The following is a 12700-nucleotide window of genomic DNA, read 5'->3' on the forward strand; positions in this document are numbered from 1 at the left end:
ACAAAAATCTTCTAATTATTCAGAGCCCTACCTCTAGTTTCCAGTAAATCCCCAGGCAAATGTTGTGCCATCCATTGTACATTTTGGTTTTGAAATCTATATAGTTTATAGCCATACATATCAGAGTCTCTCTGAACTTTGTACACTTTTCTTCTTGACTCCACATCCATAAATTCAGCCATTTTGAACCACTCTCATACACTGTGAGACAAATGAGGTAGATACTGAAGTGGGTCACAAAATTTGTAGATTAATCTCAGCTAGTTGAGATTATACTCAACTTTATGCATACGAAAAGTAAGAAATCACAATTTGAATCATAAGTTCCAAGCATTTACTATGTGCTTGAGATTAAACACAAATGACGTCACGTTGTCTCGCCTTTTATGCATACAACATTGAGATTAATCTCAAAATTTTGAACAAAGAGTAAAATCTTACTACAGTGAAACCTGTCAACTTGGCCACCTCTCTAAGTTGGCCACCTGCTTATCTTGGCCTAGTTCGTCTTGAACCTGCATTTTCCCATAAGACATTCGTTACTTACTACTCTATAAGTTGGCCACCTGTCTATCTTGGAAGTTGGCCACACTGAAGCAATGTTTACCCTATGATGATAATGATAAATTTACCTGAGTATCTTGGCCACGCAAAATACAGTTTTGTTATTTTTCTTAACTCTTTCGAATTCCCATATGAGAGGCAGATGTTCTGTATTTGTGACTGGACACAAAGAAGCATAGATTCGCACAATTTGTTCTTGGAGGTCAATGGCCAGAACACTACTCTCATAAAGGGGTGGTGAAGGAAGGTGGGAATAAGAAAAATCACGTACAGGAATTCAGGAAATGGTTGTACGTATTTGTTTACCCTGTCTGTTTTGGTAAAACCATTAACTATATCAACTCCTCTCATCAGTGGAGAGCTTTAGTAATTCCGGAAAATTCTGAAGGTTAAAACTAACCACCTCAATTGTCAACTATTGGCACCTGTCGGCTTGTCAAAAGATAGCGGAGTTTGAGATATGATTTCCCATAAGATTTTCTTAAAACATATTCTGCTCCGAGGGAAACACTTCTACCTCATTAAGAAGAGGTAGTTAACTACAATATTAGAACGTGCATCTGCCAAAAAGAATAAAACAAATACGTCTATTATGAACCACCATTCAGTAACAACTGAAAAGATGTCATATAAATTGCATATGAATTTCTCAATTTATAACTTAGCTTTTCTTGTTTTCAATCTGAATAACTAAGTGTGCTATAATATCAGTTTCAATAAACTACTGTACATACGCTTCTATTTCATGGTTGTTTGTGTTATTATGTTTTCAATCCGAATAATCGAATGTACCAGACTAGTTTTCAGAAAGAGAAAGGTATGCACATATATTAAACATACTATAGTAATATTTTCTAGTACTGTATATTTTTATGATTACTCTATATACATTATTTATAAGTAGCTATCGTGCCACTGCTTATTAAAATTTTGCAATCAAGTAATACTAGAAATCCTATTCTAAAAATAAACAAATCACACTTATTTTCTGTAAGTTGGCCACCTGTCTAAGTTGGCCACTTTTCGATGGAATCGATGGTGGCCAACATAGACAGGTTTCACTGTATTATGCATATCACCCAATGATAACACACTTTCTTCTGAAATTGTTGTGCTGCAATCAGTAAACTGAAATTACTTTTATGAACTAAACAATTAATTACTTTCCCAAGACGAGGCTAATCTTTGTTTACTAATATTGATACATGCACGCAACATTTCTAATTATTTCAAGTACATTAATTATTAACATCATACGAAGAAATATTATTATTTCAGGTACTTTTTCTTACGTTTCTTGCAACATGGCACATGTCACTCTTTTTTTTTTTCTTTGCCAGCCTCTCCATACAGACTCTTGACTACTGTTAGTGCACTGGCGAATAGTCTGTGGAGTTTCGAACTCTGTGTGATGATGAATAAACTCAGTTAGTGGAGAATAGTTGAGAATTAAATGTCATGTTGTTTGATTCTACTTCTTTTGATAGTATATAAATAAAGTGAATGGAGAATTGCGATCTACGAAATATGTCCTAGCTTCCATAGAAAGACAGCCATCAAAATGGGAACAGTTTGGCAGCGCCAATTTTAAAGAATGTGTTTTGTTCGTACATATTCTATTGTATTTTACTTTAAAAGTAAGTTAAATAGGACCTATTAATAAAGTGAAAGCTTGACAAGCTCCAAAAATACATAAGACAAAACAGCATTTATTATTTAATAATTATTTCCTTCAAAACATGATTAACAATTAGTTTGTACTAGTAAAATATTACTATGGTAAAACAACATGAACATGCAACTCAAAAGCTAGTCAAATCTGTGATCAAATTTAACCACTTATTACTACGAAAGTAACAATTGCTTTGTGAAAATTTCAGATTTTTCAAATGTGTCACTTTTGAAGCTTTTAGGTTCAATATTGCTAGGTTTCGAATAATCGCAACACCCAGAACAGAGAGAAGATGAGACTCTCAAGTGTGAAACGTTTTAGGAAGTACTGTACCACGAAGCATATGTCTAGAAAAAGAATTAATATCAATTCTTATTTTTCTTTAAAATATTTAACTTCAAAAGTAAGAATTTGTGTTTTTCAAACTTTAACTTTCCACAAATCGTGCAGTATAACATGCTTAAATGTATATAGAATGTAAAATGTAATATATTTAATTCTCTTTCAAATGTGTCTTATTTCAAATCAATATCTTCTAAAACAATGAAGATACAGTGTTTGCTGCGAATCTTTGTAAACTGCAAAATACGTTCATCCGCTTATATAAAATGACAACTCAAAAGAAAACTGAACATATAAAAAATAACTATTCTATCAGGCCTTGTTTCCATTTTGTACTAATACACAATAACACACTGAACAAGGCTATGTGATAATATGTAAACAATTACTATCACCTAACAGTTTCAACACAATAACTGTGTCTTCATCAGACTTTCACTCCTTTTGGCTGCTATTTTTGGGAGTTGGTCATCACGTATATACTCTCCAGAGATCAACTTTTAATTAGGCTCCGCCCCGTCATTGAAAAGTAACATTTGTGTGGCTTTCACTATCACTTTTTAGCTGCACAGAGGTCATAGAAGTAGAGAACAGAACTTTGGTGAGAAAATGGAAAGAAGTCAGGGAGATTATGAAGGCAGCAGACAAGGTGATGAATTGGAATGCAGGATTCTAGATAAAAAAAAAAGGGTGAGAGAAGATTCTGCTTAAAGAAGGAGAAATGAAAAGGAAGAAGAAAGAAAGAGAAAAAAATAATAAGGAAAATAAGGATAATTAGAGGACAGAATGTATCCAGTGAAAAAAGTATACTTGTAATTGGACACGTGTGCAGCTAAAAAGTGAAAGTAAAAGCCAAACAAGTGTTACTTTTTAATGAAGGGTCGGAGCCTAATTAAAAGTTGATCTCTGGAGAGTATGTAAGTGATGACCAACTCCCAAGCAGCCAGAAGGAGTGGAAGTACGATGAAGACACAGTTATTGTGTTGAAACTGTTACGTGATAGTGTTTTTTTTTTTTTTTTTTACATATTATCACATAGCCTTGCTCAGTGTGTTATTGTATATTAATAAAAAATAAATAAAATAAAACAAAAATAAATAAATAAATGTATGCTTGTTTTCAGCTCTCTAAATATAGTACAGCTTTGTTTATAAAAATTGAAAAATAGTGAATTTTGCCAGCAACCATCATTGGTTGATTTGATATTGATTTACTTGTATTCTCAAGGAAGAACCATAAGTCTTGCAATATTCTGGTACACAATATATCTGTATTTATTACAATAATGAAAGTAGGTTAACATTCAAAGTATAGTCCTTCATGTTGGGTTCTCTGGAGCTATCTTCGTGCCAGTTCTTTAATACCATATCTTGTCCTTAGAGGCAAACTAGTCAGTCACTTTTCTTTCCACTTCCTCTTGTTGGTGAAACATCGTGAGTTCAGGAAGTGCGGCATGGATAGGTGGTAATCCGAAGGAGGAAGGTCAGGATTATATGCAATGTAGCATCAGTTCGATGTGATCAAGTTCATGAATTTTTTGTTGCTTGTTTTGAGTTGAGTGTGGGGTATTGTGTTATGCTGTTGCAGTAGAATGCGCTTTCTGTTCAATTGCAGTCATCATTATACAAAGTGCTGAAGATACTGACGGAGTGAGATTCTACGCGTTAAATAGTCTGCTTGCCATGCTACCTCTTCAACCAGTTTGACCTTGCGCTTACGGTCAATCGACGTGTACTTGCATTGCTGCTTGGGTTGTGGAAATATTGCAAGATTATGAATCTCCCGAAAATTTTAAATCAGAAATTATTTTTTTTTGTGTAGGGCACAATTAACGAAATAGCCACCATTTAAATGTAAGTTCTTACATAGTCGACGAAACGTCCAGCGCTTATAATCTTAAAGAAATCTGAAGATAAAAACATGAACCAAAAAGTGAGATATGGACATGTCATAAGGCAGATTAAATGGAAAGTAGCTTTTTACACTGGGCACTCTATTTGGGCACTGGGAAGTAGCTCAAAAAATTTAAATGGGAAGATATGTCATTTGAGATATTATTGAAAAGATCATGTAAAAACAAACAACATTTGTCAGGGTTTTCTTTTTCTCTCTCTCTTTTTTTTCTTCAAGATGACTGAAGATGAAAGGATGAAACAAAAAGTGGGATAAAATACCATGAGACACATTGAATCGAGCGTGCTGTTTGCTCCACCGCTATCAGACTTATTGATATATCATTACAAATATCATAATCAAGCAAATACCTTTATTGGCAGCAGTTGTTCCTATGGGACATCGTTTATGAATACCGGGGAGATACAACGGTTGATATTTTTAATACTTAGACAGAACAAGATACTTTTCAAATTTAATAATTACATACATTTCTTGGCTATTAATCATTAATTTTACGACCAATGTTTTAAAATCAAAGAAATCCACAGTGTCTCATGGTAGGGAGTACCTATAGGACAAACAGCACACTCGGTTTAACGCATTTAATGATATTTCCCTACCTCACATTTTGTTTCATCATTTTATCTTTAATCGTTTCAAGCTTCGTGATTTGTTTCCTTAATTAGAATGAACAACGGAAAGAAAGGGCTCAAAAATAGTTCATTTAGGGAAAATATTCCAATTTCGACGGATCCCATACGATCTTACATATAAAGTAAGAGGTTAGTGAAGACATCTGTTTACCACCCATATCAATACTATTATTGTTCTTTTTTCCACTCTTATTTCACTACACTATGTGCACTTACAGCATTTTTGATGCTCTACTATACGTCATACCACACATTCTATTTCTCTTCGCAAAATTCACTTCTATACTTAAAAACTGTGCTTGATCATTTGAATTTTGCTCTGATATCTGCTTTACTCCTTCCCGTATAGCACAATGTATTATTAGTTTACATTTACACATTTGCAAGTGTATGCAAGAGTTAACATTTGAATGGTGGACATTTTTGCCTCACACGAGAAAACTCCCCGTGACTCTCTATTCAATGTCTCTATCTCCCACTTTTTATTTCAAATTCTTATCTTCAGCCGTTTTGTGGATCAATAAGCATTGGATGTTTTATCTGACTGTGCAAGATCTCACCTTTAAATGTTGGCCATTTCATAAATGCTGCCCCCTAAGAAAAAAAAAAAAGAAAGAAGAGCAAAATATCTTTTCAATGATATTTCAAATAACATATTTTTCAATTTAAAATATTCGAGTGACTCCTAGTGCCCATGATAGGATTAGGAATTAGACTTCTGGGCTGTCGGCAGCTAAGGCCATTTAGCCCGTCACACGTATATGAGGAATGACGTTTCTTGGCGAGCACACTATCCAACGAAAGGGAAGGAAGGAAGCGGCCTGGGACCATTATGGTAAATACCATCCCGGCATTTGCCTGGTGTGAATGAGGGAAACCCAGAAAGAGAAACCTCACTCAAGATGGCTGGCCTGAAAAAGCTGTGATACTTTTTTGACCGAGTGTCCCACTGGGAATCGAACCTGGGACCGCTCGCACCAAAGGCGAGAGCGTTAGCGACTACTCCACGCGGGGCCAGTGCCCATGATAGGGGGTACACTGTGGTAAAAGCAGTACTCTCTATTCAATGCACCGTATGACATTATTCTAACTCACTTTCTATCTTATCTTTTTTATCTTCGGCCATTTTAATCATTGGACGTTATATTTGGAACACCTATATATATAGTGGGTCAAAAAAGTTCCGTACAAATGTTTTTCGGTTATGTATTGTAATATGTTTTACAAAGTACAGAAAGGAAATGACAATTTCTATGAGTTTTCTATAAAGAACTCCATAATAAGTATATACATAAGAAAATAAAACATTTGGAGTATATAATTCAGTAGAAAATCAAATAACACGAAATTCTGACCATATTACAAATCAGAAAAAAAAAAGTTTCCGTACACATAAAGAAATACACGTAAATAAGGGTAGCATGTTACGTTTCGACCGCAGTTAGTAATCAGTTGGTCCTACTTTGGCCTTAAGCACTTCTCGCATTCGTTTCTGCATTGCAGTGACCAATTTTGATGTAGTTGTAGGGGGGATGTTCCTCCAGTCTTCACGTAATGAATTTTTCAACTGGTCCTTGTTTCTAATATTGTGTTTCCTAATGCGACTCCCTAATTCATCCCACAGATGCTCAATGGGATTACAGTCAGGAGATTGTGGAGGAGTATGAAGTTGTTTTGGCACATTATACAACAACCACTCTTTCACTTTTCGTGCAGTATGTTTAGGGTCGTTATCTTGCTGTAATATAAAAGAGGCTCCCATATTCAGTTTCTTTGCACTGTCGTGGAGATTCTGTTTCATAATGTTCAGGTAAACATATTGGTCCATTGTATCTTCTATAAAATGCAAATTTCCTGCTTCAGTTGCACTCATTCACCCACAAACGAGCACACCACCACCCTCATGCTTTGCAGTAGGACATAGATGCTTCGGTTCCATATGCGCATTTGGTTTCCTCCATATAATAACTCTTCCGTCGTATCCATGAATGTTGAATTTGCTCTCATCACTAAATAAAACAGAGTTCCAGAAGCTAATTAGCTTGTCCACATGAACTTTTGCGAACTCTACACATTTCTTGGCGTTTGCTTTGCTAACATATGGTTTCCTTCTGGCTACGCAACCGTTGTAGCCTGCTTTTCTGATGACAGTACGAACTGTTTCAGTAACCACTTGTACACCATAGTCAATTTCAAGCATACTAACTAGTTTTGGGTTCATTTCGGATAGTTCTTAAAATAACACATTTATGATTATCCTTCACCTTTGTTGGACTGCCATTGCGCGCTCGATCTTTGCAACTATTTGTTGCAATATAGCTATTTAGAATGTACTGTACTGTAGAATGTGATTTCTTTACTATCTCTGCTATGTTTCTGTATGAAAAAGAGACTTACCTTTTTGTCTTAATTTTATTATTAGTTCACGTATTGGAATTGGCGTTTCCATTTTGACTCGTCGTTTTACTGCCTCTGTAGGTCTCTCTTGCCCAAATGTAACTACAATAGTACTTTATCACTAGTAGAGCACGCTACTGTCATCTGTAGCCACTGCAAACACTGTTTGGTGTGTGTTTTGCTTCCTTCTTTTGTATATTTGTGCCGTATACGGAAACTTTTTAGACCTCAATTTTCCCCAACTTAACAAATCGTCAGTTATACTATTGGTATATTCAGTACCATCACTATAATGAGTACACATTACATGTAGACATGAACAAATCCAGCTAATGTAATTGCATTTTATTATTTATTTATTTTAAGATATTATAACATTTTGAAATTACTAATCTCTGGTGTATGGAAACTTATATGATACATGATACAAGTTTTTAAGAAAATGCATGTGACAGAGTTGAAAGTCTAAGACTCTTAGAAATCACAAGCACTTCAATAAAGTGTAATATTTAGATAATGTTAGATATAGGAATATTATTTTTAAAAGCCTCAAGTACTAGAAGTTTATGGTTTTCGTTATCAATTAGCATTTACTTACAAGGGATGCAAATATGTTATGAACAAACAAGTTGTCACTTGATATATGTTAACAATATTAATAGTAAACGGTGACGGTAAATATTTCCAACAAAAGCAACAACTATAAATCTTAAATTTAATGTCTCACAGTAATGCACTGGTGGCTAAAGAAGGCATATGATAAAAATGAGAGTGATTGTGAAACAATTAGGAAAGGTAGAATGTAAGAGGAAACGGGAGAATCCCAAGGAAACAAATGAACAGAATGTCGTCCTCTATTAACTCATATGACTCGAGGTAAAAGTTTCATAATAAATATTAAGTACTGTAATAGTAGTTTATATACGAGGTAATTGGTTCATATTAGCTATGCTATCTTAAATAAATTGAACTACAAAACCAATTACTGAACGAGGCAACATTTATTTTAAAATAATAACTGTGTGACATTATACACGTGAGGGACACGGTACATAATATTAATTGGTACGAGATTGAAGTGTTAGCACGGGAGAAAAGGACGTTAATAAGAAAGTGGAAGGAGGCCAGATTCATTGAAAAAGAGAAAAGCTGTCTCATGAATTGGAATACAGAACTTAAAATTGACGAACAGTGGGGCAAGTTATTGGAAAAAACTTAATTTGAATTTATTTTTCTGTCGGACCAGGGAGGGAAAGGGATTTATGGTGTTTAGTTTCATTTTTGTCAACTTTTACTATGATTGGCTAAACTTTGCTATAATTGAAGGAATTAGCATATACTGTAAGGCTAATATATCACAAGATGCTTCTATTCATTTTTTTTGGTGTCAGTTTGTGAAATTTGTAGCCTGAGAATGACCTGTTAACATCAATAGATAAGATTAAGTTTAGTATCTGTATTTTCTGTTAAGTTGAAATTTAACCCTTGATCAGCGTTTAGGACCATTTTCCGGGATCCTGTTATATTTAAATGCAACTGTTGGCTGAATCCGCTTTGATCAGCTAATCAGCGTTTAAAACCATTTTCTGGGATCGTGTTATCATAAGAGGGGTTACCTTGCACAAGATTTAGGCAATTTTAAAGAAAATCGCATGTAACTTACAAACGTAATGATTTAGAACGCTGTATTTTAAACATATAATAGCTAGATATATAATGAAAATATTAATGCAAGTTCATTAGTAAACATTCAATGTAACCATAGTTATTGAAATATAAACTTTGGTGCAAAGTAACCCAATAGGTGGGGTTACTTTGCACAACATACAAAACAGTGTGTTCAACATACGAACATAACGTTTCTGCGCAATGTTTTCACTTTAGTATTTAACATTTTACTTACTACACAAAACTGCATGCACTCTACAAATATTGATATTAGAATGATGGTACTGGTATCAGTACTTAGTTCGATATTTGTAAAGAAAATTATGTATTTTCTGGTACCGGCGCAGGAACTACATTCTAATAGTTTAGCATATGTCCCACAAGAATGTCAACTGAGAAAAAAAAAAAAAAAAAAAAAAAAAAAAAAAATCCCCGTGAACTGATTTGCCTTGGTTATTCCTTATGTCCAGGAATATCATCCTAACCGTAATCAGTGGAAGATTTACTGGGTTTGGGACTTTCAGGCTGAAGACCACCCAAATTTTTTTTTTTTTTTTTTTTTTTTTTTTTTTTTTTTTACAAAAATCTAATGTTAGTCATTCCTATGCGTATAAGCTGCAACTCCCCCCCAAAAAGTCTAGTGATTTCTAATAAATAAAAAAAGATGCCTTTGTGAGTGAAGCCCCTCTCAAACTACTTTTCTGGTTCCGCCACTTTCATAATTTATTTTCCAGCAAGAAATTCATTCCGGCATGTATCTAAATAGGAAATTTACCTAAATTTAGAATGCAGGAAGTCCCGGTAGTAATAATTTCCTATTTAAGGGGTATTTTGGACCGGTGCAAAGTAACCCCGAGTAGAGGCTGAAACCGCCTTCCCAGTTTTAATTTTTTTTATGACTTTAAACGTTTCACATTTCAATTTCAACTATTGCATCAAAATCCCATTACACACAGTAGTATTCTACGAAACTTTGACGGAAATTCTTGTAGGTAATATCCTTCAAATTTCGGCGGCCTTTGCAGTGACTACTTTCCATACCTCTATAACAATGAACCCTCCCGGTAATTAGAACTGATGTTAACCGCCAACTTTATAGCCAAAATACAGTTAGATGTGCTATCTTACGGTGGCAGTTGAAACTTCCTCTTTACTGTTCATGGTTTTACCGACAGAGGACTGTGAAACTCTTTTCATATTTTGTGCAAAGTAACCCCTGATGTCTTACGGTATATTTAGATGGAACTCTTTCTTATTTTTTCAGTGTCTAATGAAGTCAATATGTTCAGTTAGCTGGCGAAAGTGTTACACAGTTATTATTTTTAAATAAACGTTGCTTTTGTTCAGTGATTTGTTTTTCTAGCAAAACATACAAATTATATACCAAATTTGTATCAGTAAAACTAAAAGTAAACAAAATACTAGAATAACCAAAGTAAAGACGTTGAGTCATTAATTAATATTTTCTTCCTTTCTAGGTTGTGTTTGGTATGCTTTATATTTTCCTTACCTATGTGCTCACCGGACAGCCAGTTGAATTTCAACGTTTCTTTCGGTTTACGCTGATTTGCTTGCTGGTAGCACTCATATCTGAAGGTCTAGGTTGGTTTGTAAGCTGCTTGTTTAACAGTGCAGTAAGTACTTGTCATTTTTTTTTTTTTTTTTTTTTTTTTTTTTGAGTTTTCGTTCGTCTATACAAATTATCTTAAAAGAGAATTGAAATGTCAATGTTATTTTTCTAATTTTTGTAAAACGGGTAGAAAATTGTAGGTCACCCGCTTGAAAAAATCGTGATTAAGGATTATTATGAATCGTAGTATTTATTGTTATTTATACAAAAATGAACACATTATAAAGACAAATAATTATAAATCCATTATAAAGACAAATAATCAATCATGATAAATCGTTTATTAATATATTTCAGAATAAGAAAGAATCATATTTCTCTACTACGTATTACCTTTTCAAATTTTAAAATTGAAAGGCGCTTTAAAGTGGTTTTTTAAATACGTTAAATGCGCTTTCAAGCGTTTTGAATTCCCTAAATTTTGAAACTGTATTGTCAGAATTAAAAGAAAAAAATCTAAAGCAGGAATATAAAATGAATTTTTAAAATAGTAAACTGTGAGCGCTTTCGCTAAATTGTCTCATTAGATAGGAAAGGAAAAAAGTAGAGAAAAAGAAAAATCAAAGAATAAAGAGAAAGGTAAGAAATGTCCAGGAGGATGCTTTGTTAGAACGCAGGGTCATGTGAGCACGTGATAGGAGGGTGGGACTTAATTGGGAAAATTTCCAGGGGAAAAGGGGGCATATTTCCAGCTAACATGGACGAATTGATTTGATTTTAGTTTAGCGTCCCTTTCAGCGGCGAGGCTATATGAGATGTGGACCTACTGATTAACAGGAATCCGAACCCCCTGAGCTCCGGCTGGGAATCGAACCCGGATCTCCCATGCCAAAGGCGCGTACTCTAACCGCTTAGCCACGAGGGAACTCCCAACATAGACGAAGTTCTTCTGTGGTAGAACGAAAAATAATCAAAATGTACACTTAAAACTGCATGTGAGTTAATAGATTTAAAAAAAAAGTTACATTTTAACATAAAATTGAATACATGTAAGCCTAGAAGTAACTAACAATATTTATATCTCATTTTTTAATAGTATACAGTCACAATATCACTTTTTTATTAATAACTTTAAAATGACTTATTAAAAAGATATTTACTTTTGTTCAGGAAAAAAAAAAATGAAAATTTAAGTACACTATTGGAAAGAAATTATATTTTTTGAAAATTTAAAATTCCCTACTTAACATTCATAAACTATAAATTAATCATTATTATTCCTTTCTATTAAAGTTATTTTTCTTTCTTTCTTTTCTTTCCCTGCAAAGTCTTTTAGAATTTTGTCTAAGTTCAAATTCCTGCTAATTTCAGATTCAAAATGGATAAAATTGCAAACTGTTCAAATACTCTTGCCAAACTGATTTTTTCAACTAAGATTTGATCTGTTTCACTTTGGAAAAACGTCTTTCTCCATATACCACAGTCACTGAGATTGTCAAGAGAAACGTATTTTTGCAATGTAGCCTTTTGTGCCAATGTGTAGCTAATGTGTATAATGTAGCCAACGTGTACAATGTGTAGCCAATGTGTATTTGACAACCGAAAGTAGATTTCATTTTAGCGCGGGGTCCATTTTTGGCCGGGACCTGATCTTCTTCAGCAAGTAATTATGGAAACATAAACATTTATTATATTAAATTACGTACATATACAGAAGTTACAAGTGTCCTGAAAGGAAACGAAATTGAATACTTGAACCTCCTGACTGTTGATGAAATTCTGCGTACAACACTGGCATAGCTGTTTGTACAAGAAATAAATAAATAAATAATAATCATAAGTCGCTATTTACTGAAAGAGGCATGTCGTACAAGATGCTTCCAAGAATGCTATAGGACATCGAATTCAAGCCATATCGAACACATTTGCTTCATGTAC

At 33.9% G+C, this 12700-nt stretch overlaps 1 protein-coding gene across 1 annotated transcript in view; it reads left to right on the forward strand.

Moving 5' to 3' along the window:
- Positions 1 to 12700, forward strand: part of LOC145690411 (ATP-binding cassette subfamily G member 4-like) — a 139647-nt gene that overhangs the window by 124776 nt on the left and 2171 nt on the right. Inside the window, exon 10 of the mRNA XM_081765257.1 lies at positions 10671 to 10826. Within this exon, the coding sequence (XP_081621383.1) occupies positions 10671 to 10826 (156 nt within the window). The remainder of the gene's footprint in view (positions 1 to 10670; positions 10827 to 12700) is intronic.

This window comes from Thermobia domestica, chromosome 7 (assembly GCF_964235325.1).
Source record: "Thermobia domestica chromosome 7, izTheDome1.hap1.1, whole genome shotgun sequence".
Classification (NCBI taxonomy): domain Eukaryota; kingdom Metazoa; phylum Arthropoda; class Insecta; order Zygentoma; family Lepismatidae; genus Thermobia; species Thermobia domestica.